A 27,933-nucleotide genomic window follows, 5' to 3' on the forward strand; every position below is an offset into this window, starting at 1 on the left:
GGAATAAAAGTAAATGTTGGAAAATTAGTAGTTGTGAAAAGTTTTTCTTAAATATTTAAAAAACTATACTATTTAGCGCGAAATAAAATAAATAATCTACAGTAAATTGCGAACAAAAATGGCCTCATATATAATCTTGCTAAATTGAACCATTCCAGAGTTACGGAGGGTGTAACAGTAGAAATTTTTCATCTTTTTTTTAGATTCTTTTGGAAAGAATATGAGATTATCACTAAGGAAACTATTTTTTTTGTTAAAACCGGTTAAAACAAATTGAGCTTTAGTGACCGGTGGTATGTTACTGATAAGTCCTTGAAGGAACGATAACCTTACCACCTTCTCAAGGGGGGCCATTTTTTCAAGAGACTTCCACTATGAGGGACAGTAATTCCTGGGGAGTTGCAGGATGCGTTGTTATTGCTCTCAGGTGTTCGACAATCTTGCATTCCCACTTCATCGGGTTCTTCTTCTCATGCAGCCACCGCTGCACCTGATGGTAAGTTCTAAATGAATGTTCTACCTGGTAGCTGCTGAAGTGGGGAGAAGCGCAGCCAACTTGAACAGTGAATGTATAGGATGCTTTGAAATAGCTTGCAAGTAACAATGGTAACGAAAACAAGCCAGATCTTCAGTGTTCTTTACTTCAAACATGATTTCATTTACACAAGACCACTTTTATTCACAATTTAATGTAGATTATTTTGGATATGGTACTTTTCTCGCCAAACCCCATAGTTTTCTAAATATTTAAGAAAAACACCAAAAACTACTAATTTAACAACTGGTGTAACTTTTTACCAAACAATATGTGGACTGTATAGAACAATTTGCAGTTAATGGGAAACTTTTACTTTTGATGTTTAGGTTAAGCCGTTTTGTCGACTAATTGCACCGTACTATATTCTGAATTTTTAATTTTAAAATTTCCATATTAGGTACTGTTTCTTGTGAAATTTTTCTGTTTTGTGCTCTACTCACTAAACAATTCTTTTTGTAAGTCACAGTATTAATTTCACTACCACAGTATTGCTAGCTAAATCGTTTAGTACACAGCGCAGTGCAAAATTTGAAAATTTCAACGAACGTACCTACTCATAACCTATATAAAGTAGTTAAATCAATCAGCATATTTGTTAATTCTGCTAAAAAAAAAGAAGCAGTTCTTATATACTTTTTTACTTTTTTATATACTTTCCGTAGCTAACTAATTTTTATAGTGCAAATAAGGCATATGTATTTTATATGATTAATACACTCCATTAATATACGACCAATCAGCTAGGTGATTGTTTCAAATTCTAACCAATCAGATGATTTTTTATCTGATTAAACGCTAGGTAGCTTTTTACAGCGATAAAAATGCGTGTAGGAATACGTAAAATATGTAGTGGTTGTAAAATTTACTGTATTTTATTAATCTCCCTAAAATACACTCGACCTTGGTCAGGATAATTTTATTTTTAATTCACTCAAATTTTGTTGTCTTCTGGAAAAAACTCTCGATCAAAAGCATAATATTAATAAAATCGCTCCAGCTAAAACTGTCGCGATTTTATCACACTTTTGGTTTCTAGTTTTTTCCGTTGCAACAAAACTTTCGTGTAAAAATAAAATTATGCGATTAAAAATCAAGCTCTCGTGTATTTGCTCTCGATAAATTTTATTTCGCATCTCGTCCTCTAGATCATATAGTGTAGTGTAGTTGTTTCAGTGTTCGCGCCACGAAATTTAAAGCCAATGTAAAAACTTACGCTCCCTCTACTTTCCCCTCTTGTCGCGCTTGCAACGGGCTTCATTAGTTGTTTTCGTGCGAGAGTGTACGCCACGCGTTGTTTTGTTTTTACCACTCAACGTTTTTTACCTTATTAGATGGGTCATAAACGGAAAGCTAAAAAGCTAATTCGTAAGCGAAATAAAAGAAGGAGGAAAGATGATCGATTACAGGATATCGCGTATAATATTTTATGCGAATTGCGGTCGAAGCAAGGTCGTGACAGCGATACGGAGGTAGATACCAGTGCTGATTCAGAGCAATCAGCATCAACACCGCGTGCCGGTCCTTCGGAAACAAGTTTTGATAATCGAGATTTAACATCTCTCTTTTACGAAAGTGGTAAGCCTTGTTTTATGTTCCCTGCCTTATCAAAGTACGCAAACGAGTTTTTGTTGTACTTCTTCCATGTTGGAAAGTAGTTTTCCTTAGAAAATTTGGCCTTCCCAGTAACGTAACAGGTATTCAAACGAGTCTTTGACATACCTGCCGCTACACTTTTAACGAGTTTTAAAAGAAGGTAGCTTGACAGAATCTTTCAACAAGTTGAAAGAAATCCTTTTGAAGGCCGTAAGGCTTTAGCTTCTTTAACAAATTTGGTTTTACCACTAATTTAGCAGGTGTTCAAACGAGTCTTTGACATACCTGCCTCTACACTTTTAACGAGATTTAAAAGGTAGATTTGATAGACGTTTTTTTGTCTTTTAAAGGTACAGTGGTACCTTCCTTTTTTCAAGGAGTTGGAAGAGGTTGAAAGAAGGCCTTTGGGCTTTAGTTTATTATTTTTTAGCTACAAATTTGGTAATTGTCTGCTTCTCCTTGTAATTTGGGTTTTGTTTTCTGGATTTAGAAGCAAGCGCAGACGGGGAAAAAGAAAACGTGCCTCCCTTTTCGATTCCGTCAGAATTCCTAACTTTGTTGGGCCAATCCACAGAACCGGCAGTTACCTTACACAATGAACTGCATGTCGAGTTAGTCTCTCGCTGGGAGAATATCTTGAAATCGGGGTTGGATCCACAAGTGGCCAACGATTTAATATCCAAATATCCCCCAGCAGAAAACTGCAAGGTCATTGGGGTACCTAAATTAAACCCTGAAATCGAAACCGCCATGACAGAACAACACAAGCAAAGGGACAAACGATTAGCCGAAACTCAGGGACGACTTGCAGCAGCTCTCGCAGCAATCGGCAGGAGTTTGACGATTTTGTTAACTCAGGAGGGGAGCGATCTAGGGCTGACCCTTATTGAGTACCTGAGCGATGCGAGTCGCCTTCTCTCCGATGCTCATCACCAAGAATCCGAGGCTAGAAGATTTTTAGTGGCATCAGGCCTAAATAAGCAATGCCGGGAGACTATTGCTGCAGCTCCTATAGGTGAATGGCTTTTCGGAAATGATCTTACAGAGCGTATGAAGGCTGCGAAGACCCTTGAACGTTCATCAACTGAATTCAAACCTACGAAGCCAAAACCTATAATTAAAAACTTCCCTAAAAGGCAGGGAAATGCGAGGGGTCTGCCTCGGACGCTGAACACATCCAGTCGGGGCAGACCGAAAAACTACATACCACAACTGAGAGACCGCTACCAACAGTTACCCAGAAAATATTATCAAAATCAGTCCCAACACCAGAATCGTCGTTAGTGAAGGTAAACAGGTCAGCCGGAAGATTAAGTTTTTTTGTAAATGCTTGGCGTGGAATAACCCGAGATCCGGTTATTCTTTCTTGGATTGAGGGCTATACTATACCTTTTAGTAAACAACCGATACAAACTTATCGGCCAAAGCAGATGCGATGGTCGAAAACTGAATTATCAGTAGTTAAAATTCATTTAACTAGTTTGTTATGTAATGGAGTAATTTCAAAATGTCGCCCTTCAAGGGGCCAATTTGTGTCGAACATTTTTTTAGTGCCCAAGCCTGATGGTTCACACAGACTAATCCTTAACTTAAAAGAGCTTAACCAGTACATAGAAACTCAACATTTTAAATTAGAAGACTATAGATCAGTTACTAAGTTAGTTACGGAGAATTGTTTTTTCGCATCTCTGGACTTAAAGGATGCATATCACTTAGTCCCAATTAGAGTTAAGGATAGGAAGTTTCTAAGATTTTACTTTGAGGAAGAGCTTTTTCAATTTAATTGTCTTCCTTTTGGGCTTTGCACTGCTCCTTTAGTGTTTACAAAAATATTGAAACCAGTTTTTGCCAAACATAGACTACAAAATTTTGGGTCTAATGTTTATCTAGATGATTTCTTACTTCTTGGAGACTCGTTTCGCGATTGTTTATCTAATGTTGCCACTACAAGATCTCTACTGGAAGAACTAGGGTTCATTATAAACGAGAAAAAGAGCCGATTTACACCCAGTCAGAGTATACAGTACCTAGGCCTTGTTTTTAATTCTCGCTCGATGACAGTTAGTCTTCCAGTTGAGAAGCAAAAACGTATTCTGCAAGATATCCACACTTTAGAGACTAAACTTAGTTGCAAAATTAGAACCTTCGCAAAATTCATTGGTAGGATTATTGCAGCAACGCCTGCGGTTCGTTATGCGATGCTGTACACTAAGAATTTTGAAAGGCAAAAATTCTTAGCTCTTAAAAAGTCAGGGGGGGAGTACAACAGTACTATGACAATTCCCTCCACACTGCGGCACGATTTTCTTTGGTGGAAGTCTCACATTCAGGAAAGCAGATGTATTAGACCCATAAATTACACAATGGAGATTTTTAGTGATGCATCTCTTTCGGGCTGGGGAGTAGCTTGTTCAGGTAAAAGGTCTCATGGATTCTGGACACGAATGGAAAGCAAAAATCATATCAATTTTTTGGAGTTGCAGGCAGCCTTTTTTGGTTTGAGGTGCTTTGCAGCTAATTTTAAACAAACCAATATTTTACTCAGAATAGACAATACCACTGCTATATCTTATATAAACAGAATGGGGGGTGTCCAGTATCCACATTTAAATACGTTGACTCGAGATATTTGGCAGTGGTGTGAGAAACGCGAATTATGGATTTTTGCTTCGTATATTCAATCTTCCGATAATGTTGAAGCAGATCGCGAATCGAGGCGTAAGGTTTCTGAATCTGAATACGAGTTATGTGATCTTGCCTTCCGGAAAATCTGTACCGATTTAAGACATCCAGACATAGATTTTTTCGCTTCTAGAACCAATAATAAGTGTGAACGATATTTTTCCTGGCTTAGGGACCCAGGAGCAGAAGCAGTGGATGCCTTCACTGTAAATTGGGTTGATAAAAATTTTTATGCTTTCCCTCCTTTCGCGTTAATTCTCAGAGTACTTCAGAAAATTAAGTCCGATAACGCGGAAGGGGTTTTGGTTGTTCCCTTTTGGCCTACACAACCTTGGTGGCCATTATTTAATGCATTATTAATTAAACCACCTATTTATTTCAAACCTAATCCTAACTTGTTGTTATCTGCTGATAGGACGCCACATCCGCTGCACGTAACCCTTACCCTGGTAGCAGGACTGTTATCAGGCTAGCCTTAGAAAACAAGGGAATTCCAGAGATGGCCGTGGAAGTATCCCTCGCCTCGCTGACCAAATCCTCAATAAGTCAATATAACCATGGCTTAAAATTATGGTGGGATTTCTGTGTAGGAAACAAATTCGATCCCTTTATTCTCAACTTTAACAACATTTTAAGTTTTTTAAGCGATTTGTTTAATAGAGGATTTAGTTACAGTAATCTTAATACCGTTCGGTCAGCCCTCTCGTTAATACTTTCACCAGAAGTAGGGTCTGACGCTAGAATTAAACGGTTTTTTAGAGGGGTCTTTAAGTTAAGACCATCCTCTCCCAAATACAAACATACTTGGGATCCTACCATAGTTTTAAGCCATTTATCAACATACTACCCTAACCAGGACTTAAGTTTGGAACAACTAACACGTAAGCTTGTTACGTTACTAATACTAATAACCGCACATCGAGTGCAGACGTTGTCTCTGATCAGAGTTAAAAATATTATTTTGAACGAGGACAAAATTCAGATAAGGATTCCAGATAGAATAAAAACCTCAGGACCTAAAAGCTTCCAACCAATACTGGAAATTCCTTTCTTTCATGAAAAGCCGGCTTTATGTGTGGCAAGTACTTTACAACACTACTTGGGGAGAACAGAAACCTTAAGAACGCCGATGATTTCAAACTTGTTCATTACATTTAGAAAACCGCACAAGACCGCATCGACTCAGTCAATCAGTCGTTGGATTAAGAGTACTCTGGCTGAATGTGGTATCGACACCAAGATTTTTACTGCACATAGTACTAGACACGCTGCTACCTCCATGGCTGCAAGAAAGGGCGTCAGTCTAGACGTTATTAGAAATACAGCAGGTTGGTCTGCTTCATCACGGGTATTTGCTCAGTTTTATAATCGACCAGTGTTAGAAGAGCAGTCGGTGGCAAATGCCATTTTAGGATTATTGTAACCTTAGATTTAGTTGTATAACTTTAGATCGTTGTCATTGTAAGGAATAAAATCCTTTCTTGGTTTCTGCTCGTTTGGTTGCAACTGCTTTAAACATCTACACTATATGATCTAGAGGACGAGATGCGAAATAAAATTTTAAGATTAAACGAACTTACCTTAAGGCGCCTCTAAACACTTGCAAAAATTTAAGATTGCGCCTTACTGTATTTAAGGCTATGCAACACACATTACCAATTGCAGCAAGAAGGTCACAGGTTCCTTCTCATTGTTGAGTTAATGAGGGTTTATTATATTTACCTAATTTACATAATCACTGTCAATTCAGGAAAATTCTATAAATATTTAACGCTATACCTGCATTTGTTGTAATTATGTTTATTTTCAAATTCTAGGAGATTTTGCAATAATTGTGTAAATAATGTCATTACATAGGAAACATAAAATAATTTATTATCGATAATGTAACTTATGATTTCACCTGTAATCACCTATAATTACTCATTACGATATTGAAAAACATTATCAAAAATAGATATATTGTACACAAAATAATGAGCATCTCAAAAACTAATTGCATAATAATGATATAATTACGTCTCTACTTCATATAAAAGAACTTCCCTAGCGATTTTCAAATATTGTTTACTTACTTTTGCGTTATATCAAACGTACTAAAGTGTGTATTGTGGTAAAATGCCTAAAGCAAGAAAAAGTTTCACCACCAAGAAACGGAGCAGGAAGGTGATATTGCAGAAAGCCCGAGAAGCGTAAGTACAAATTTTTTATGTTAGTTTTTTTAAATAATTGAACATGTTCTAATTTTATCTTACATGCTACGTATACCTATACTTATACGGTTTGTGTTGTTTCAGGAAGTTAACCAAAATGGCAATGAATGTTGTTAGTAGTATAGAAGAAGATGACAAACCTAATTGCATGGTTCAATGTGAAGAACATTTATCAGACGTCAATCATGAAGCAGGCAGTGGAACCAATGATGAAGACGAACACGGTTCGGAAATGTCATTTTATGAAAGTGATCTAGAAACAGAACCTCATTGCGAGCAAAAAGATACCTTATTTTTATCTGGTCGCCGAATTGTAGAGATTGGTCATTTTTTGGCATCTCTTAGAGCTCTACGACATGATGGCTTTGGTTGCTCTTTCTTCGACATGGACATCCAATCGGAAAAAATTGAAGGCTTAGAAAGCATATTTACGTTTAAATGTAAAGTGTGTGGGAAAATAGATTCCGTAAGAAGTTGCGGTGGTAGTGCAACATTTCATTCCACAAATCAAGCTGGTATTATTGGGTCCTTATCTATTGGAATTGGATACAGTCAATTAGCAGAGCTGCTTGCAGCCATGGATATACCGCAAATGTCAAACGTGACCTATTTAAAAAATCACAATGCCATATACCCTTCTGTACATGCATTAAATCAACAATTGATGACTGTCGCTGCAAAAGAAGAAGCTGAGCTTGCCGATGAAATGAAAGATGGTATACCAGTCATTGGCGTTATAGCTGACGGTGCATGGGCAAAGCGATCTTATCGTAAAAATTATTCTGCCCTTTCAGGAGTGGTAAGTTTATAAGAATACGTTATCTATTCAAAGCATAACCCAATCATTGTTATAGGCATCTATCATTGGAGCCAAAACAAAGAAAATTTTGCATATGGGTGTCAAAAATAAGTACTGCTTCTTATGTGCTAGAGGGCGTAAAGAAGAAGACCATGATTGTTTTCGAAACTGGTCTAAGACGTCTACAGCCATGGAATCAGCCATTGTAGGTGAAGGTTTTAAAAATTCCATAACGCGCCACAATCTTATATATGGAAAACTAATTGGGGATGGCGACAGTAGCGTTTACAAACATTTAGTTGAAATCGCACCATACGGTCCATCGTTTTACATAAAAAAATTGAATGTCGCAATCATTTACTTCGAAACTTCATAAATAAACTCAGCGATTTGAGTAAAGACACCAAATACTCAAAACCTCACAGAGAGTATGTGTCAAATCCATCAATGCTAGGTCGCTTCCGCAATGCAGTTATAAGGGCTATCGCATACAGGAAATCCGAAAATAATGCACTTGATGACAAGATTGACAATTTAAAGAAGGATATATTGAATAGTCCCTACCATATCTTTGGCCGCCATGTACATTGCAAAGATTACTTTTGCAAAGGTTCAGATGAGAATAAGGTAATGTTTCTGATTTGCTATTTATTAATTCCATACTAAAGGTGTTTTCTTATTTTTAGGATGATTTAGTTGATATATATACCCAAAACGGGATCCTAGGTGGAATTAATACCATTATACAACGACTTGCGGATCACGCCTCTAGTTTACTGTATGATACAGACAATAATCCTGCGGAAACTTATAATTCCATCATAGCTAAACTTGTAGGAGGTAAAAGAATAAACTTTTCACTCAAAAATTCCTACCAATTAAGGTGTGAACTGGCGGCCATATCCTACAATTGCAAACAACGTAATTTATTAGGCGTTTTACATAAGCAGCTATGTGGAAGACCACCAGGACATTACACACAAATCTTCCTAGACGCCCAACTACATCGGTACAACAACAGATCTAGAAAACGTAAGTATGTTTATCACAATCACTCGCCCCCTTTCCGCGTCTTTTATTTGTAATTATTTCTTTTTGTTTTAGATCATATCAAGAAAAGAGCGTTTCAGACCGCTGATCAACATTACGGTATGGTGGACGAAATTGCAATCCCTGACCTATCCTTGGAAGAATATGAACTAAAATCAGCCCAATTTCTAAAAGATTTGAAGAACTTAAACAGAAGAGATGTTGAGCGTGATACAATAAACCAATCAAAAAGCGATTTATGGATTATTGAACGTAAAAAAAGAATAACAGCTTCTAATTTTGGGAAAGTTTGCAAATTACGCAAGACAACTTCCACAGCTAAAACTGTAACACACTTACTGTATAGTTCTTTTAGAGGAAACAAATACACACAATTTGGATTGGAGAGCGAAGTAAATGCCATTGAGCACTTTGAACGCCTATATCAAGTAAAGGTAACCAGATGCGGTCTCATCGTCGATGAAGAAAAACCGTATTTGGCTTGTTCTCCTGACGGTTTAGTTGGGGAAGACAGTATAGTTGAAATTAAGAGTTCCTTGAAAAGTGGCGACCACGATCCTGTTGAGGCATGTATGTTAAAATTAATTGACTATTGTGTTTTAGATGAGGAAAACAATAGAATTATGCTAAAAAGGAGTCATAATTATTACTATCAACTCCAAGGCATTATGCACATCACCAAGAGAAGCAACTGTTATTTTATAGTTTATACAACAGCGGGAATCCATGTTGAGGAAATAAGAAGGTATGTTACCTACAAAATATGTCTAGCGAAATACTCATGCACTTACATTCTTATAGGGATGACATCTTTTGGACACAACATATGGAAAAAAAGCTGCAAGAATTTTACATGCAGTCATTATTGCCAGAATTAGTGGATTCAAGGCGATGTCGTAATATGGACATTAGGACGGTACACATGGTAAATTAAATACTTTTTCGGAAATGCAAACCTGCTTGTTCGTTTTTTATTTACCTAATATTTAAGTTTATATGTAAAATTGTATTAAAATTTATCTTTCAAATAAAAGTACCATTAGTGACATGTTTTACAATGGTGAAACACCAAACCGTATGTTTTCAATAAAATAATTGCGTCACTTGTCCCATATTTATAAAATTGCATTGGCGATGACAATAATGGGGTACCGCGAATAACGATTCCCTGGAGTGCTCGGAATGGAAATTTTCGAGAACCGGAACGCGAGCATCAGCCCATCCCCAGGAGGTTTAGGAAGGGGGGGGGGGGCATAGTAAACATAATGGTTACGCTTTGGAGGAAAAATATTCCAAATTTAAAATTTTGGAAGAATAAACATTATTTACTGCCTTTCAAAGGTTAAAGAGAAAGCTCCAAAACATTAAAAAATCAGTTACAGAGTTCCGCTTTGTGGAATCTATTGTTTCCCTTTGTGTAGAGACAAAGCGAATTCTGCTGGGTTCCGTGTGCTGGTACGATCTGGAGAACGTATAATCCTTTCCAGATGTGATATTTACCACACTAAGAAAAAATAAACCAACAATGAGGGTTATTCCCTAACTCTAAAGGAATCGAAATGTAACAAATCGAATCGGAATGTTTAGTAAAATCGGAATTATTAGGCAAACAATTCCGATTTGACTAAACATTCCGATTCGATTTGTTACATTTCGATTCGATTGGAAGTTAGGGAATAATTTCCATTATGTAGGATTATGTGCAATTTTTTTTTCGGGGGGAGGATCTGACCACACGGTCGCTTCATGAACGGGAACGGCGTACAAAATTTTTCAACGACACGAAACTATATGTAATATTTTTTACCAACCGGAACCCGGAATAACATTCGTTCCGGTCCATTCCGCTTCCCCGCAGACATTCAAAGGTTCTGCATAAATGTAGTACAAATAGCCTCGGGTATATACAAGGTAAATTTATTTTGTTAGTGGTTTAAATTATCCACTAATTACACCAAGTCCTCGGGCAATTTATACCTGCCGCGGATCATTAGAAAGAAAAGAGATACCTATATTGTGTTGCAGTGGATTTTCAACCTTATTGACATGAAACATTTCCATCGATTTCTTCCGTTTTTCCCAATATTTTGGCACTAGTTTATAATTCTACAACGTGCGCGGTGGTTTAAACTTTTATACACTGCACGTACTGTGTTATAATAGAAGATTATTTAATAATAATGATATCTGTGATTGATTATATTGAAAATTCGAAATCGCCACACAAAAAATCATATCTATTAACACATGCTTCGTTTTTAAAAAAACGTTCTATTGTAACATTCAGACACATGTATACACCAAAAAGACGTTTTGTCCGTTTCTTCAACATTTCAAATAAATTTTTTTTTTGGGAAATAAGTTAACATTGCTCTTATGGGTGTATGATGTGTTGCCGACTTTGTATTTAGAACCCCCTTAAGTGAAGTTCAATCTAAATTTTATGAAGCATCTCGTCCGAATAGATCATAGCCCTCCCTTCCCAGCCCTATTTTTTGGAGTTGCAACAAAGAAGCAGAATGGCTGTAAAAAATGAAGCCCGTTGCAAGCGCGACAAGAGGGGAAAGTAGAGGGAGCGTAAGTTTTTACATTGGCTTTAAATTTCGTGGCGCGAACACTGAAACAACTACACTACACTATATGATCTATTCGGACGAGATGCTTCATAAAATTTAGATTGAACTTCACTTAAGGTAAGTTCGTTTAATCTTAAAATTATATATACCTATGTACGTCACGTTGACTACTATCTAAAGGTGTTTTTTTAACAATACAGATTTAGCAACATTCACACAATTGACGCGCCTGTAAACCCTTGATGTGACAAATAATTTACAACTTTTGCGCATTCATAAAGGATTTAAGTAAGTTTATACCTGCATACCTCACCGTCAGTTTACTTCGAAATGAAGGGTTACAATCTTGCTACTTTATATACAAATTTTAGTATTTTTATTGGAACTTTTTACTTTAAACAGAACGATCAATCCAAAAAGTAAAGGATTTCAAATTGAAATAATTTGATTATTATTTCCGACCTTAAGAGGGACACATTTGCACATTCGGGTTTAAAAAAGGTAAAGAGTTTGACCATCCCAGATGCGGTGTCTGCCGGTTAGCACAATAGTTCGATAACAAATGGACCGATTACGATGAAATGTTGTAGTTGGATCCTTTATCAAATTTGTAGATCGAAGTTCGTGAATTGGTAATGTATCCCAAAAAATAAGTAAGGCCCTTTTGACATCTGCGTGAGTTTTGAAACGAATGGCATAAAATTCAATATTCGTATAGCTTAAGCTATATAACACGCAATTCCAAAAATTGAGAATAATCTATCAACATTCACAGTGCCCTTTTCGCATCGACGTGTAAATAAATATAGAAAACGAGCTCCTGGGTATGCCTACAGCATGTGCAAAACCAAATTTTGAACTTGGTGTTAGTTTTGCTTTTATATAAAGTGTATATGTATGAAATTTCATTTAATTGCTTCCATAAATAAGAAAATTGGCACCACACATCCATGCACAAAACCAAATTTTGAAACTGGCGTTAAATTTGCTTTTATTCCAAGTGGCTATGTATCAAATTTCTTTTAAATGCTTCCATAAATAAGAAAGTTTTCAATCTAGTTTGTAAATGGTCGAGATGCGAAAAGAGCACTGTGAATGTTGATCGATTAGGCTGAACTTTTGGAATTGCGTTTTATATGGCTAAAGCTCTACACATATTGAATTTCATACAATTCGGTTCATAACTCACAGAGATGTCAAAAGTGCCTACTTTATTTTTTGGTCTACATTGCCAATTCACGAACTCCGATCTACAAATTTGATAAAGAATCCATCTACAGAATTTCATCGTAAACGGTCAATTCGTTATCGTTATCAAGATATCGTGGTAACGGACAGACGGACAGACCGCAAAATTATAAACTCGATAGGATTTATAATTGCGCTAGGTTAGCTTGAGCGCTAGGTCTACAAGAACAGAAAACATCAAATTTTTACCCGAAAAGACAAAATGGTGGTGCCCCCTCCCCCCACACTATTGGAGGGTGATGGCAGCTCTAAAATTTGTGGCGCTAGCTGGCGCTAGGTCAGCAGAACACAAAACGTCAAAATTTTACCCGAAAAAACAAAATGGTGGTGCTAGGAAAAAATGCCCCGCGCACTATTGGGGGGTGGCGCTAGCTCTAAAATTTGTGGCGCTAGCTCCGACGAACACAGCGCTTGCTTTTGGAAATGATCGGACGCAATGGTGGTGCTAACGTTAACATAGCACCCCCCGAAAGTCAAAGGCTTTTTTGTAAAATCTATAATGGCGCTAGCTGAACTCAAAGTGGCGCTACGTCTGACGAATACAGCGCTTGCTTTTGGAAATGATCGGACGCAATGGTGGTGCTAGCGTTAACATAGCACCCCCCGAAAATCAAGGGCTTTTCTGCAAAATCTATAATGGCGCTAGCTGAACTCAAAGTGGCGCTAGCTATAGAGATTCTAGCGCAATCTGTCTTTAGTCAAAAATTTGAAATGGTGGTGCTAAGTTAACGGAGCCCTATTAATGGCCACAATAGTCAACGCTATCAGGAAAGAAGAAAACAGAACAAAAATATCATTATAATAATTCCTGTACTTTTATTAAATAGAGTTTATTGTGTAAGTGTTTCTTTGGCTTTGCGTTTGGGTTGTATACGAGTGGGTTGTGATAACGTGGTATGTTTATGTGAAGAAGGAGTTTTGTGTTTTTTAACTGTGCTAGGACGTGTAACTTTATTCAGTGGACCTGTCTTTGTGGTACATGTTGCCTTACTTGTATTTATGTTGTTTCTTTGTTCTTGAGGTTGTATTTGTGTGGTTGCTTGGGTTTTTGGTGGAGATATTACATTATGTTGTGAGCATGTAGTTCTGTTAAGGTTTTCGCATTTCGGTTGAATACGAGTGGGTTGTGATAATGTGGTGTGTTTCTGTGAAGAAGGAGTTTTGTGTTTTTTTAACTGTGCTAGGACGTGTAACTTTATTGGGTGGACCTGTCTTTGTAGTGCAAGTTGCGTTACTTGTATTTATGGTGTTTCTTTGTTCTTGAGGTTGTATTTGTGTGGTTGCTTGGGTTTTTGGTGGAGATATTGCAGTATTTTGTGACCCTGTGGTGCTGTTAAGGTTATTATATTATTATTATTATTATTTCGAAATAAATAAATGGCAGAGATTAAGTTTAGACCACCATGACGTGATGGTTCATTATTTTAATTACAAAAATAACAAAACAGGAGGACATAGTGTCACATTCATTCCAGAATAAATTTGAGGCCATCAGCGTGTATGTCACATATCTGGCAAATGGTGTTGAAGTTTCTGCTTGTGATCATAATTGGAGAACGAGATAAAATGGAAGATCGTGGTACAATTAAAACGGCTTAAAAGATTTGCATGATTGGTGCCTCTAGCAGGATAGACTCCATCACTTTTAAATGGTAAGTGTTTTAGTAGTTTACGTTGCACAGATTCAATGTTAGCTGTCTGATAAGCGTACAGCGGATACCATATAAGAGAGCAGTATTCAAGTTTCGTTCGTACAAGAGAGAAAAACAATTTCTTAATAGTGTCTGTATTCGTGAACGACTTGCAGTTACGTAAAATGAAACCTGGCGTTTTTGTGGAGGAGCTACATATTCGTCTAATATGGTTCGAGAAAGTAAAGTGCTGTCAAAATGAACCCCTAGATCCTTAATATTATTGTTTCGAGTAATTGGGATTGAGTCAATGGTATACTGGTAGGTAACACTGTTATGTTTTCGAGTAAATGAAACCACACTGCACTTGGGTATATTCAATGCTAATCCATTTTCACTGCACCATTCCACTAATATGTTTAGTTGTTGTTGGAGGCGAGAACATTGTGACGCGGAGATAACGGCTAAATACAGCTTTAGATCGTCAGCAAAGAGTAGAATATTGCAGGATATGAAATGTGTGATATCGTCCATAAACAAAAGGAACAGTAAGGGACCTAGATTGGAACCCTGAGGCACTGCCGATGTAGGTACGAATCGTTCAGACTTATAGTTATTGTACAATACAAATTGAGATCTGTCACACAAGTACGAAATAAACAGTTGCAGCAAGGATTCCGAAAAGCCCATCTGGCGAAGCTTTCTAATAAGAACATCATGAGGCAAACTATCAAAAGCTTTTGATATATCTGTGTAGATGGTATCTACTTGACCTCCTCCATCGAGTATAGCGGCAAAACGGAAATAATTACACTGGAATGTGTTTTTTTACACAAGTCATAATGTGTCCTGCTCCTATGCCACTCAGAACATTCATTAGAATCAGTTGTTCGACAAAGTGGTAACCGGTCCATCAATCAGGTATTGCAAGTTCGTGAAGAAATTAAGAATTTTTTTATGTAACAACGAATGATTCTATTGCAAATTATAATATGTAATTATTTACTAACGGTATTATTATATTGGTTGATTCTAAACATCTTTGGTATAATGTTTAAATATCACTTCCATTTATTTGATATTTGGCATCCGCTCTGATACCATTATCGGTGATTGAATTTAATCGATATGCCAAATAATTCCTAAATGAATAACTATATCTTCACGACGACCACGTCTCTTTTTGTACCGAAGAATTTGTACTTGTGGGGTTTGCAAATGGATACGCTTTACTATAGAAAACTTGATTGGATTGTACCGCAAATTAACGAAACACAGAAAATGAAAACCTAAACATTTACATAATACCCACTTTCAATAACATTTAATGGCCTAACCAAAATTTATTTTTTATAATATTCTAGATAGATTATTTAAAAGCGAACTTGCTTTTCTAATCTTTTGGGGAAATGCCCTCCCTCTAAATATCTTACACTCCGAGGCACGGACCCTGATGTCCTTGCATGAACGGACTTTGGATCTGATCGTAGGTAATGACGCACGACGCTCCGTACGATGTTAAAATTCCCTCGATTTTCCTTTTTCATGTCTGCTAAAGACTTCAATGGACATTTCTTGGTCCTGTTGTCACGAATAGTTCTAGTTGCCTTAAATCCCTTTTTTTTTCAACTCCAGCATAAGATTATGACTTGTAAAATAATTGTCCATAAACACAACATGGTCACTCGGATTTTGTGCAACATCCAGTAAGCCAAGAACAACTTTTGAACCTAAAGGCATATTAGATTGGGTCTGGTAGTTTTTTGCACCAGTGTAGGTATCAAAGTTGTAGCAGTAGCCCGTAGAACTACAGGGGAGCCTAGAATTTTTGAACCCAAACCGTATGGGCTTTCCTCTAATAAACTGTTAGGCACTATGGCCTCCGGAATACTTGACCATACTTTCGTCGATTGACAAATTCTTATGGAAAATTCCCCACTTTATAAAATTTTTGTTGAGCAGGTTCCCCAGCTGTCGTACTTTAGCTAACTTATCAGTCGTGTCTAAGTTAGAATTGTCTGCTAAATGTAGACATTTCTTGATAGCAAGATACCTGTTACGCGACATGTAGTTTTGAACTATTGGAACACCTAGGTCATCGTCCAAACTCCAATACAAACGTTCACGCGCAACTTGTGATAACCACTTAGTAACAGTATGCTTATGAATGTCTTCATGGTTTATAGAAAAATTATGGATGTTCTTTTGAGTCGCATAACGCTTCGTTTCGGTAACTATATGTTCTATTACTGAAGAATCGAAAAACATTTCAAATATTTGAACTGAATCTAATTGACACAAGTCTGATTTCATTTTCTCCAAACTATTGTTGTAGAATTCAGTTTCCTTCATCTCAATATTACCTGACTTTTTCGACCAGTTTGGAGACATATCTTCAATATTTGTACTTCTCCGTTTTATCGCTGCCAAAGTGATTATTGATCGATCGTTTAACTAAAGGCACTGGACAATTAGGCAGCTGCTTGACTAGTATGAGTGGTCGACTAGATTAACACGAAAAGAATGTGGCGTATACTTGCGCCGGTCGATATGAGGGGTTGCACGCCTGGACCTGATGCCTTTGATAATGCGTCGTGTGTTAACAGCTGAGCTGACTGCTGACGCTAATGGTGACGGTAGCGGCTCTCTTTACAGTTTTGGTACCGCTGACTGCTGTATCTGGTAACGCAGATAACGATACGCCACTCGCAAACTATGACCAGTTCCATTAATTGATCAACGGGCGGATAATACCCAAATACAACGACCAATCTACAGGCACGAACATAATTACTAACAGCACATGCTTTGTAACATTACAAGAATAACAATATGCATACAATTAAATTAAGACAATAGTGACATTCGGAACTAATATTATAATTATAGCAAACGTACTTACTTTTACAATAATGATGTTTAAACTTAAAGTTACAATAAAGAAATAATACGTTTCTGGCAATTGAAAGCTTATATAATTATAGCTGTATAATTGCACAACGAGCTATAGTGCGTTACATCTCCACACACCACGAATCTTAATAAACCCTACAACACAATAGTAAAGATCGTTCCAATTGTTAGTATAAATGTCAATATCAATTTCAATTCTGATTCACATACCTCTGCAATGTATCTTACAACCAAAAAAAAACTGAGAACCACTTAGAATTACATGTTAACACATCCTTCTTGTCTTTTCCCTACCATAATACAGATATTAAAATGAATGTTAGTATATCGGTTACTTATTACAACACGCTTACATTCGACTCTTTCATTTCAATGTTGACGGAAGATGTTCGGAAATGCATAATGATTATCCGCACAAGAAATGCTACAATTCCGAATAGACTGCATCTGACACAAAATTGCAAGGCTCTTCCGTTTAGTACACAACTGCGCGAAGCTGTTCTAAAGGCGTGTTATAGCATCAATGGCAACACGTTGCCTAAAGTAAACTGTCTTGTGATGTGTTTCACTGATAATGGCCACTATTTTAAACATCTGATGTAATTATTTTCACTGTTTTGTTGCTTCGAATAGATTTTGTATTGTTTTTTTTTTAATTCATCAGACTAGTTAATTAAAATATAAAAACCGTTGATACAACTGGTATCTTATTTTCAATCTTATGCCATGATGAAAAGAGAATTAAAAAATGTATCAAGTAATCTAAAAATCCAATATGGCGCCTTTAGGAAGTTGGTAAATGTTCCTCAAAAGTAGCCATCTTGAATTAAGCGTATCAGACAGTAACTTTTATATAAAACTTTTTTTATATGTCGAACCTATTTCGCATTTTGAATTTCCACAAGGAAATTTTAAGTAAGCATCTAAAACTGCAAAACGTTGTCCATTTAACCAGTTCTCTATCACTGTATATGCGCACAAACATAATTCTTGGTACTCGGGCAATAATACTAGACTTCTCTACTTTGATATTATTAATGTACTATTAGTCCAGTCAAATTAGCGCAGTTTTGGACAAATAAAAACATTAATCGGTAAAGATCTGAATTTTGGTATACACATTTATTGGGACTTTCTATTGAACATACTAAAAGTCCCTGTCAAAATCTGTTGCGCTCGAGACGCCATCTTGGAAAAACGGTACACTCACGGTCTCACGTTGAATGCGTCAGAACGCGTTTAGGCCCCGTATCGTACCTAGTTATAGTAAAGAGTATGGTTACTCTTTGGTTATAGGAAGGAGGCCGTCTTTTTTATGACTACACCGAAAGCTGTAAAAGCACCAAAAAATGAAAAAAATGTAAAAGCATTCTAGCAATGACAAAATGTTTCATGATACGACATCATGTTATTTTCAAAAAGGTAAGCGAAAATGATTTAAATTGTTGGAGCCACGAAATGATTTCTGAAGCTGGAGAACGCCGTTCTCTGCATATAACGTGCCTGCTAATGAGAGATATTTAAACCGACATCGTTATCAGACCTTCAGAAAATACGCGTACAAGGGTCAGCCGAATCTAACCACTTTTACCCCTTCGGTTACCCACTACAGCTGCAGCGGCGCAGCAACACACGTTTCGTATTAATCAGCAAGTTCAGAAATTCCGTGGATATGAAAAATCTCCCGAACTGTGGAGTTGAAGGAGAGTCCACGATTTCCTTGACCCTGTTTGGTCACTGAAGGCTTCCAGTCCACACTCAGTGCTTAACTGCTCACATTGAAGATGAAAGTTCTATTGAGAGAGAGAGGGAGAGAGAGAGAGTTTTATGACAAACCTTTAAACGTGTCTCATACCAAGCTTGAGTGCGACGACTTCGCATATATAAGAAATACTGGCAGAATTTTCAATAAATTTAATGATTTGTAAAAAGTTGTAAAAAAATGTATGCGCGACTGTTTCGAGAGCTCAGGATACTTGATTCCCTATTCGATGTCGGATTATAACTAAAGTATTGGACATACAAAAAAATGTTAATATGATTTTTTATGGGCAATTTAATAAACTATATTTTTTATCTGAGCTATTTTTCCGTATCAATAATTGTTGCCGATATATAGTCAAGAATCTGAACAAGTGCTCCTTTTTTCCAAGATGGTGCCTCGAGCGCAACAGATTTTGACGGGGACTTTTAGTATGTCCAATGGGGAACACTAATGAACATGTGTACCAAAATTCAGATCTTTACCGATTAATGTTTTTATTTTTTCTTATTTGACTGGACTATATTACATTTGATTTCCTTAAACCTATCGAATTGCAGGTAAATACTCATACAACTGCTACCGTTGCTATGGTGTATACGACCAGTCCCCTCAAGACGTTCTCAACTGTCGTCACTTTGTTAATGTTACCGAAACTAGCACTTGTTCAGGACCTGGATATTGTATATTTTTTTATGGACGTAAGTAATATGTTATGTACCAAATATACGAACATCATCTATCTCTTTTTAGATATTTTTGATGTACGTCTCCATTTTTGATAAACGTTATGAATAGAGTAAAGTATAATTAAGTTTAGTAACGTTTATATTATAATTTTTTCTCTATGGCTATCGATTTCGGCAACATTGCCATCATCAGGCCTAGCTATAAATATATTCTGTATTATATAAACAACATAATCTTATACTTGTGCTTACCGTCAAGGATTTTAGATGCTAGAAGACGCGACCAGTACATTACTAGAACTGGGAGAATGTGTTCAACAGAGCAGTGTCATACCATGGCAGGATGGAACACAAAAAACGTCCACTGTTCGCAATGCAAAGGCGACTATTGCAATACTGACATACATTGATCAATAAGACCAAGCCTGCATAAGGATTGAACTTTTTTTTTTCATACTAATATCAATAATTATGTTATTGTTCTTTAATATGTTTGTTTTTTCTTCTTTGACATTATCCTCGAAACTACAAAATAAAATAATTTATTTATTCATTTTTGAGTGAGCGGGGTTTCAGCCAAGGTTGCTCTATCAACCCAACTCACTATACATTTACAAATATCCATGCCCGAACCAGGGACCCTTAGCGTCACAGTCCAGTTTCAACTGAACTGCGTCAAACGGGCCGGCTTATGGAATAATCGTGGTATAATGTACTGTTGGGAGATAATAATATGGTCTACCGCACAAGACTTTATTTAGTGAGGTCTCCAAAGAGGTCACTCACACAGAAGCTTAAGCCACAAAGCGTACGTAAAGACACAACGTGCATATAATACAATGTACCCCAGTAAACCACCTAAGCGTCTGAACTAGATCGTATCGTAGTTGAGCTTGCCTTCCTATGGCAGGTGCGGAAGTTCTTGTATCCGAGCGGTGGTGCAACAAGTGGTAGTTATTCGCCTGGCCCCCCATCCGTGAGGGTTGCATGTTGTCATGCAGCTTATAAGGGAGCTAACGGTTATATACAGGTAGATGTTGCTAGGGGTTTGTTACAATACCTATTTACAGCAACAACCATTGTAAGCCGTTTTTGAGACACCTTATTTCTCTGTCACCGTCGACGCTAACTAGTCATGACTGAGTTCTTAAAAGATTCTGTAGATGCGTGCTGTTGCTGATGTCAAGACTATCAGATGTTGGGGAGGTGCTTTTGGAAGCAAGTTCATAACCCTAAAATATCAGCTATTAAATGCTTGAGATAAGATTGCGTAGATATTTACAGGGTGCGCCATCTCAATGTGGTCAATGGAAATATTGAACAACTCACAACTGATTTCGTTTTTTTCTTAAATCGATTACAATTTATTACCCCTAGTTACCAAAAACAATATCAATTAAATGGCCGCCATTATTGGTAAGATAAAAGTGAGCTCTTTTTCTGGCATTTTCCATTACATTGGTTAGTGTGTCGGGCGATATTGCTGCAATTTCAGCGCGATTGTTTTGTTTTAGGTAATCTATTGTGTTCGGTTTATTAGCGTATACGGTATTCTTGAAAAGTCCCCATAAAGAGAAGTCCGGTAGGGTAAGATCCTGGGCGATCTTGGCGGTCATTCAATATCGCCGTTTTTTGACATCACGCGTTCGGGGAAGTTCTGACGAAAAAAAGTCCATCGTTAAGCGCGCAGTACGGCATGTCGCGCAGTCTTGTTGAAACCAAAAATCTCTCAAGACCCTTTTGACGCATTCGCGGTAACACAGTGTTCCAGCATCCGCCGATATCGGTTGCCATTTACTGTCTCATCAGCTTCGACAAAGAAAGGGCCAATAATGATTTAGGACACATTACAGAGGTAATGTCATTTTACTGACGAGCTTTGTATTAAATTTTACCCGAAATCGTATTTTAATATAAAATTTCAAGTTTCATATAGAACTTTTGATTAATGTCAATCTGTCAGTGATGACAGGGTCATTATAGACATTTAGCAATGTCATAAATGCGGCCGATAATCACCCCTATGCTGTATCACTCTCGTTATTCTATACGATCAATCGTTTAACGGTATCGTTACGTTGTCCGGTATCTCGCAGTGGCTATTTCAGAAAAAAGTGTCGCATTCTAGAAGACAAGGAACGCTGCGCAACGACAGTGCGTGTAAGAGTGAAATACCACAGCGATAAAATATAAGAGGGCGTTGCGGTGCGCGCTTTATCTTAAAACAAATGCCCGCCAGATTTGAAAATGCAGACGTTTCTTTAAAATTATTTGTATTATTAATTGTACGTATACCTACTTAGTTGTTTTTTCACGACATGGCGAATGTCAAGGAGAATAATAAGCGGCGGAGAAAAACCACTAGGAAACAATTTGAGGACTTGTTATATTTTATTGAAAATAATAACATAATCCTCCACGGAAAGACAAAACCGTTGGAGGCAAATAAAATCAAACATTTGTGGCAGGAGTTTGTCAAACAGGAAAATACCAGCGGAAATGGACCACCAAAAACTGCTGAGCAATGGAGAAATGTATGATTATTGAAGGTATTTACCAAAGTATTTTCTGTATTCGTAAGTTTTATTTTAGATTTGGACTTAGTGGAAATACAACACAAGAAAGAAAAGCAGGGAAATTCACTTGCATATGATGGGGACTGGTGGTGGACCGGTGGACGACAAAATTAAGTGACCTCGAGGAACGACTCCTTAATCTAATTTCAAAAATTCATTTAGGTGATGCAGTAATACCAGACGAACTAGGAGGAGACACTATTCGTAAATTATTAATTTTCTTTCTCTTTAACACTCGCTTAAACTCCGAACGAATCGATGACAGGACCGTTACGCGCCAAACGGGTAGCATGACTCTCAAGTTTCCCTGGTTGCAAAATAACGATAGAGAATTACGACAGTCGTTATCCCACTCTTGCTATGAGTGATACAACCGATTTTTAAAAAAATTATGGTAACGCCGCATAACAATATCGTTATTCTTAACGATAGTGATACAGCATAGAGCCGAATGAGACGGTGCGCCCGGTAAAGTGACCGGTGCGGCAATTAAAGTGACAAGCGTCAGGAAACGTAATCTGCTCTGTCTTTGTCATAGAAACTCAAATTTCCGGACAGAAAGTAGGCATGAAAATGAAAGTTTCAGGACGAAACTATGTACTCTGAAAAAGTTCAGCGGAGGAATTAAGTAAGACGTATAAAAAGTTTAAAGGCACTCCACCCAAGAAAATTAAAAAACCAGAAACAATAGCCGATCATGGTCGGAAATTAAGAGCAAGTTTGGCTTTAAAAGCGCCAGTAGATCAAAATCCTACATCAAGTGAGCATTCATATAGTAAGAACTTTTACATATTAATTCTAGGTTTATTTTAAAATCTTGAATTCCCCCTGATCCAAGTTTCTTCTTCAATTTTCACAAAAACGTAATAAATCTAAGTACGACCACCTTCGATAAGGACGAAACTGACATCTTAAATCTAGGCCTTAAGCACAATCCATTTAATACGAACAAAAATACTCTTCAAGATTTTAAAATAAACCTAGAATGCATTTTGCACAAAATCAATTCCAACAACCCTCAGGTAGACACTAACTCCATCAGAGCAAGTTGTCTCCACAAATTGAATAAATATAAACCCATCTCGGGGAAATTTAATAAATCAATTCTGAGAACTTTGAAATCCATCAAATCAAAATCAATTGATAACAACCTCATCTTTACCAAAGCGGACAAAGGTAATGCTCTTGTAATCATGAATAAAGAAGATTATGTCCGAAAAGTGGAGAATTTCCTTAAAGGGGATGATTTCAGTAACTCGAAGATAAATTTTAATAACTTTACAGTAAATTTCAGAAAGTTTATTCACTCTTATAAGGACTTCATCAAAACTGAATTCAACCTTTATTACACGTCTTTCCTTCTTATGAATCCATCCATCCCCAGATTGTATGCTCTTCCAAAAATCCACAAACCCAACAACCCGATACGACCCATCGTTTCTTTTACCAACACACCAGTACACAAACTATCTACGTGGTTAAACTCGTATTTGACAACCCTTTTACCATGGTCCTCCCAACATCAATAACGAACTCCATTCAATTTGCTCATGAACTTTCAAAAACCAAGATTTCAGAATCACAACGCCTCATTTCCTTTGATATAGTAAATTTGTTTCCTAGCGTCCCATACGGAGAGTGCAGATCTATAGTTCAAAATTTACTTTCAGATTCTAATGCCTCAGATCAAACTTCAGAATTTTTAATCAAATGTTTAGATCAGTGTTTGAACCAAAATTTCTTTTTCTTCAATAAAAAACAATATACACAAAAATCCGGTCTCCCTATGGGGAATAACCTTTCACCTTTACTTGCTGAAATATTCTTATCAAATCTAGAAATCAAAAAACTCTTATCCAACCCTACCATCGAGAAACACTTTAAATTTTATAAACGCTATGTAGATGACATCTTTGTGATATTTGAAGGCAATGACTCCGATTTAAACAATTGATTTAACATCTTAAACACCTTACATAAAAACTTAAAATTTACCCTTGAATTAGAGTCACACAAAACCCTCAATTTTTTAGATCTCTCAATTGAACATCTAGGCCAAAAACTCGATATTGGAATTTATAGAAAACCCACCACCACCAGTAATATAATCCACTTCACCTCCTTTCATCCTCTCCAACATAAACTTGCAGCATTCAGATTCTATTTTCACAGACTTTTTAATTTACCCTTAAACCAAACCAAATACAACTCAGAACTCCAGATTATTTACCAACTAGCCTCCCAAAATGATTACCCGTTAAAATTGATTCAAAATCTCCAATTCAAACTCCTTCATAAATCCGAGATCCACAATACCACCAGTTTATCCCTCTTACAAGAAGATACTCCAACCACATATCAAGTATTGCCTTATATCGGAGAATTTTCTCATAGTTTTCAAAACACCTTTCGAAAGTATAACATCCGCATAATCTTTACAGCCAACAGCAATCTAAAGTCAGTTCTTTCACACACAAAAGACCAAATCCCTCTAATAGACAAATCCGGCATTTACAAACTTAATTGCCCCACCTGTAAATCTTCCTACATTGGCCAAACAGGGAGAAAATTTTCTACTAGGTTTCAAGAACATTTTCAATGTATTAAAAACAATAATTCCTCCTCAATAAAATCCTCTTTCGCTTCACACATCCTAGAAACGGGTCACTCCTTCAATCCGAACACCGATTTCGAAATTCTGCATATATGTAATAAAGGTATAAGATTGAACTTTCTGGAATTGAAAGAAATTTACCACCAAGTTAAAAAGAACCCGCACCTCTCTCTTAACGAAGTTCTCGGCTTTAATAACAATCTTCTGTTTTTACAATAATTTCAATTCACCCTATACATCTTTTCAAAATTTATAAATTTATCGATATGTCAGTTTCCTCTTATACCGAATTGTCAATCATTTCGAGACATGCCGTCTGCATGATCTCGAATTTAAACTTTACTTAAATAATTTAAATATGTAGTCATCTTAATAGTTTCAATACTTTTATAAGTTTATTTTTTCCCCCCGTTCTTTTGAAATGTGTAAGTACCTTTTAGATAAGTTATTTTTAAATCTAAAACTTTGTTCATTTTTAGGTTAATCCAACTTTCAACCTTTAATGTAAAAATTCAACCCTCCGGTTGGTTGTCTTAACAAGGCTTGATAATAATTCGTCTTGAAACTTAGGACAACCTTTCCGTTTTAACCACCCTTCAGGTTTTTTCACTTGGCTTCGGCCAGTTAATAATTAAAAAAACAACATGTTCGTCTTATTCGTCTTCAACGTTTGTAATTTACCGTTTTCCTGTTAACTTTCACAGTAAGTACTAGCTCTTAATGTTTTCAAATTTGCTATATTGTGATACACTTCTAGTCGCCTGATGATGGCAGTACGCCGAAACTATAGTCGCTGTTATTTTTAAAAAACTTCAACGAATAAAACTATATGGGGAAGGTTTAGAGATTTTTGATAACATAATATAGTTCAACCCCCATTTCGAGGAACGATGGATCCAACTCAAAAAAAAAAAAAAATTTACACTTGGAAACTTACAATCGCATAAATCTCCAATATTTCTGGGTTAGCCAGTTATGCCTTGATAAGTCAGTAAGGTGACCAAAATTTTGGATAATGGTCTAGCATATAATTGATTATTCTTGAAAGACTCTGTTCCGAAAGCCCAAACATATGTTCCAAATCGTATAAACGGTTTGGATATGCAAGCCACCTCAAAAAGATACGAAGCGCAGACATTCCTAAACAAAATTGAGGTAATGTAAGAATTTCTCTTGTACTAACCGTTGATACGGCGTTTGGACGGTAAACGCACAATTACAGGAATTCTCAACTCCCCAAGTTGTATTATAATATGTTGAATATCTCCACCTGTATTTGCTAGTAATGTTGCTGAAGTGCGTCTAAAGCAATGCCCTGTAAACCCATTGACATTTTCCAATTTTAAGAAAGCTGCTATCGTGCCATCAGTCGCTTTTTCTGCAGCTATTCGCAGTTCTGGTGGAGTACATTCAAATTCACTGTCGGACATTATTCATGAAAAAATATAGAAAAATTTGGTATGAAAAATGCGCTTGACTGACAAATTTAAACGAAATTGTTACGTTGCCTAGTAACGATGTCACAGATACCTATTTTCTTTAAAATAATTACGAACTATTACAAATTCTACTCTTCGACCATATAGTACATGGACTGCTAATTCTAACTAAAATATGGTCAAGGACATTGCCTGGGTATGTGCGTTTCAGGGTAAACGAGTCTTTCCGATGAGACACGATTTGAGGCTGTCAACCTATAAATTAACAAACGTCAACTAATTGATTGCCCAGATATGGCAAAAAAAGCAAACCTATTCTTATTTGTGGACGTATAGAAGATAATCAAGAGTATTTAAAGCTTCCCGTACTACGCGGTTACCATAAAAGTTACTCTGCGCGATCCGAGTGGTGTTCATACGACTTTAGTTTACCCTGGTATTCACATACCCACGACTACAGTGCCCTCTATCCGTGACCATCCATTTTGTATTGAAAGCATAGGTCTAATATAAGTCCATGTACTATATGGTCTAAGATTCTACTACCTACATACTTTACCTTAAATGATCGATTGTGAGTAAAATAGTATACAAACCTCGCTGGTCAGTGGTTCATAACCAACGCCTCGCGCTTATACCTCATCCTCATCTTAAGCCCTTGGGGTAGGTAATGAACCACTTCCCAGCTCGGTATGTAATCTACTATTATAATCAATTTTTAAAAGACATTAAGAGAAAACAGAAAACTTAAAATACTAGGAAAATAGAACTTTTTTTCTTTTAAATACAAAGAAAAGGCGATAAATAACATCCACCTGTCAATTAAATTAAGCGTTTACAATTGATAACAGAATAAAAGCGATATAAAATTCTCGGAAAATCTACGTTGAATAAAATCAAAGATGCGATTAAAAATGTAAACAAAAACAACCTTGACCATTTTCTCGTATGACAATAAGTTCTGTATCGGTACACACACCAACGACAAAAAACAAAAATTTAAATTATGAAACTTAATTACACAGAAAAAGGAAACCGCCCTTGTCCATCCTAGTTATGAATGCCAAGATTTCGTCATATATATATATATATATATATATATATATATATAATATATATATATTATATATATATAGAATGACTAACTTCTATGGCAGAGAACTTGGTCGTGCCCCACATTAGGAGAAGACAGTCAGTAAGTTTAGGAAAGGTGACAAAAATAGGTCAGTTTTCAAAAGAAGAACCACCAGCTAAAAAAGGCGCGCTGGTTTGACAAAAAAGCGCTGTTTTATATGCCCAAACAGCAAAGACGGGAAACAAAGACAAGTGTGCACTGAATGCAAACGAAATGTGTGCAATGAACGTTGAAATAGATTACAACGGATTAGATTACATACCGAGCTGGGAAGTGGTTCATTACTTACGCCGTCGGCTTAAGGTACATTAGCGCGGAGGTGAGGTATAAGCGCGAGGCGTTGGTTATGAACCACTGCCCAGCAAGGTTTGTATGCTATTTTATTCACAATCAGTCTGAAATAGGTTATATATATATAAACTTAATTACACAGAAAAAGGAAACCGCCCTTGTCCATCGTCATATATATATATAT

The 27,933-nt window shown here is 36.6% G+C and overlaps 3 protein-coding genes across 7 annotated transcripts; all 3 read left to right on the forward strand.

The window, feature by feature from the left end:
• Nucleotides 1–1,712: 1,712 nt before the first annotated feature.
• Nucleotides 1,713–5,312, forward strand: LOC116170229. Of its 2 annotated transcripts, XM_031486478.1 has the most exons (3): nt 1,713–2,113; nt 2,622–3,420; nt 5,229–5,312. In XM_031486478.1, exons 1-2 carry the CDS (start codon nt 1,870–1,872, stop codon nt 3,413–3,415), a joined length of 1,038 nt encoding a protein of 345 aa, XP_031342338.1. In that variant the 5' UTR covers nt 1,713–1,869; the 3' UTR covers nt 3,416–3,420; nt 5,229–5,312. The 2 variants fall into 2 exon arrangements, with proteins under 2 accessions (XP_031342338.1, XP_031342331.1); XM_031486471.1 differs by lacking the exon at nt 5,229–5,312 and having other exon boundaries at nt 2,622–3,973.
• Nucleotides 3,994–5,313, forward strand: LOC116170222. The gene has a single exon (XM_031486458.1). The coding sequence runs from the start codon at nt 4,186–4,188 to the stop codon at nt 5,284–5,286; it is 1,101 nt and encodes a 366-aa protein (XP_031342318.1). The 5' UTR covers nt 3,994–4,185; the 3' UTR covers nt 5,287–5,313.
• Nucleotides 5,314–6,718: 1,405 nt separating this feature from the next.
• LOC116170195 lies at nt 6,719–9,921 on the forward strand. 4 transcript variants are annotated; one of them, XM_031486440.1, is made up of 7 exons: nt 6,719–7,005; nt 7,111–7,825; nt 7,881–8,452; nt 8,512–8,603; nt 8,651–8,857; nt 8,930–9,620; nt 9,677–9,921. In XM_031486440.1, exons 1-3 carry the CDS (start codon nt 6,932–6,934, stop codon nt 8,199–8,201), a joined length of 1,110 nt encoding a protein of 369 aa, XP_031342300.1. In that variant the 5' UTR covers nt 6,719–6,931; the 3' UTR covers nt 8,202–8,452; nt 8,512–8,603; nt 8,651–8,857; nt 8,930–9,620; nt 9,677–9,921. The 4 variants fall into 4 exon arrangements, with proteins under 4 accessions (XP_031342300.1, XP_031342306.1, XP_031342291.1 ...); XM_031486446.1 differs by having other exon boundaries at nt 8,663–8,857; XM_031486431.1 differs by having other exon boundaries at nt 8,512–8,857.
• The last annotated feature ends 18,012 nt before the right edge of the window (nt 9,922–27,933 follow it).

Source organism: Photinus pyralis, unplaced genomic scaffold (assembly GCF_008802855.1).
Source record: "Photinus pyralis isolate 1611_PpyrPB1 unplaced genomic scaffold, Ppyr1.3 Ppyr1.4_LG1, whole genome shotgun sequence".
NCBI classification, from domain to species: domain Eukaryota; kingdom Metazoa; phylum Arthropoda; class Insecta; order Coleoptera; family Lampyridae; genus Photinus; species Photinus pyralis.

Excerpts from the sequence above, each read along its gene's own strand:
- LOC116170222 (XM_031486458.1), top strand. The coding sequence starts at position 4,186 with ATGACAGTTAGTCTTCCAGTTGAGAAGCAAAAACGTATTCTGCAAGAT.
- LOC116170195 (XM_031486423.1), top strand. The coding sequence starts at position 8,273 with ATGCTAGGTCGCTTCCGCAATGCAGTTATAAGGGCTATCGCATACAGG. Across the intron at positions 8,453-8,511 it reads AAGGTTCAGATGAGAATAAG|GATGATTTAGTTGATATATA; the intron begins GTAATGTTTCTG and ends TCTTATTTTTAG. Across the intron at positions 8,858-8,929 it reads CAACAACAGATCTAGAAAAC|ATCATATCAAGAAAAGAGCG; the intron begins GTAAGTATGTTT and ends TTTTTGTTTTAG.
- LOC116170229 (XM_031486478.1), top strand. The coding sequence starts at position 1,870 with ATGGGTCATAAACGGAAAGCTAAAAAGCTAATTCGTAAGCGAAATAAA. Across the intron at positions 2,114-2,621 it reads ATCTCTCTTTTACGAAAGTG|AAGCAAGCGCAGACGGGGAA; the intron begins GTAAGCCTTGTT and ends TTCTGGATTTAG.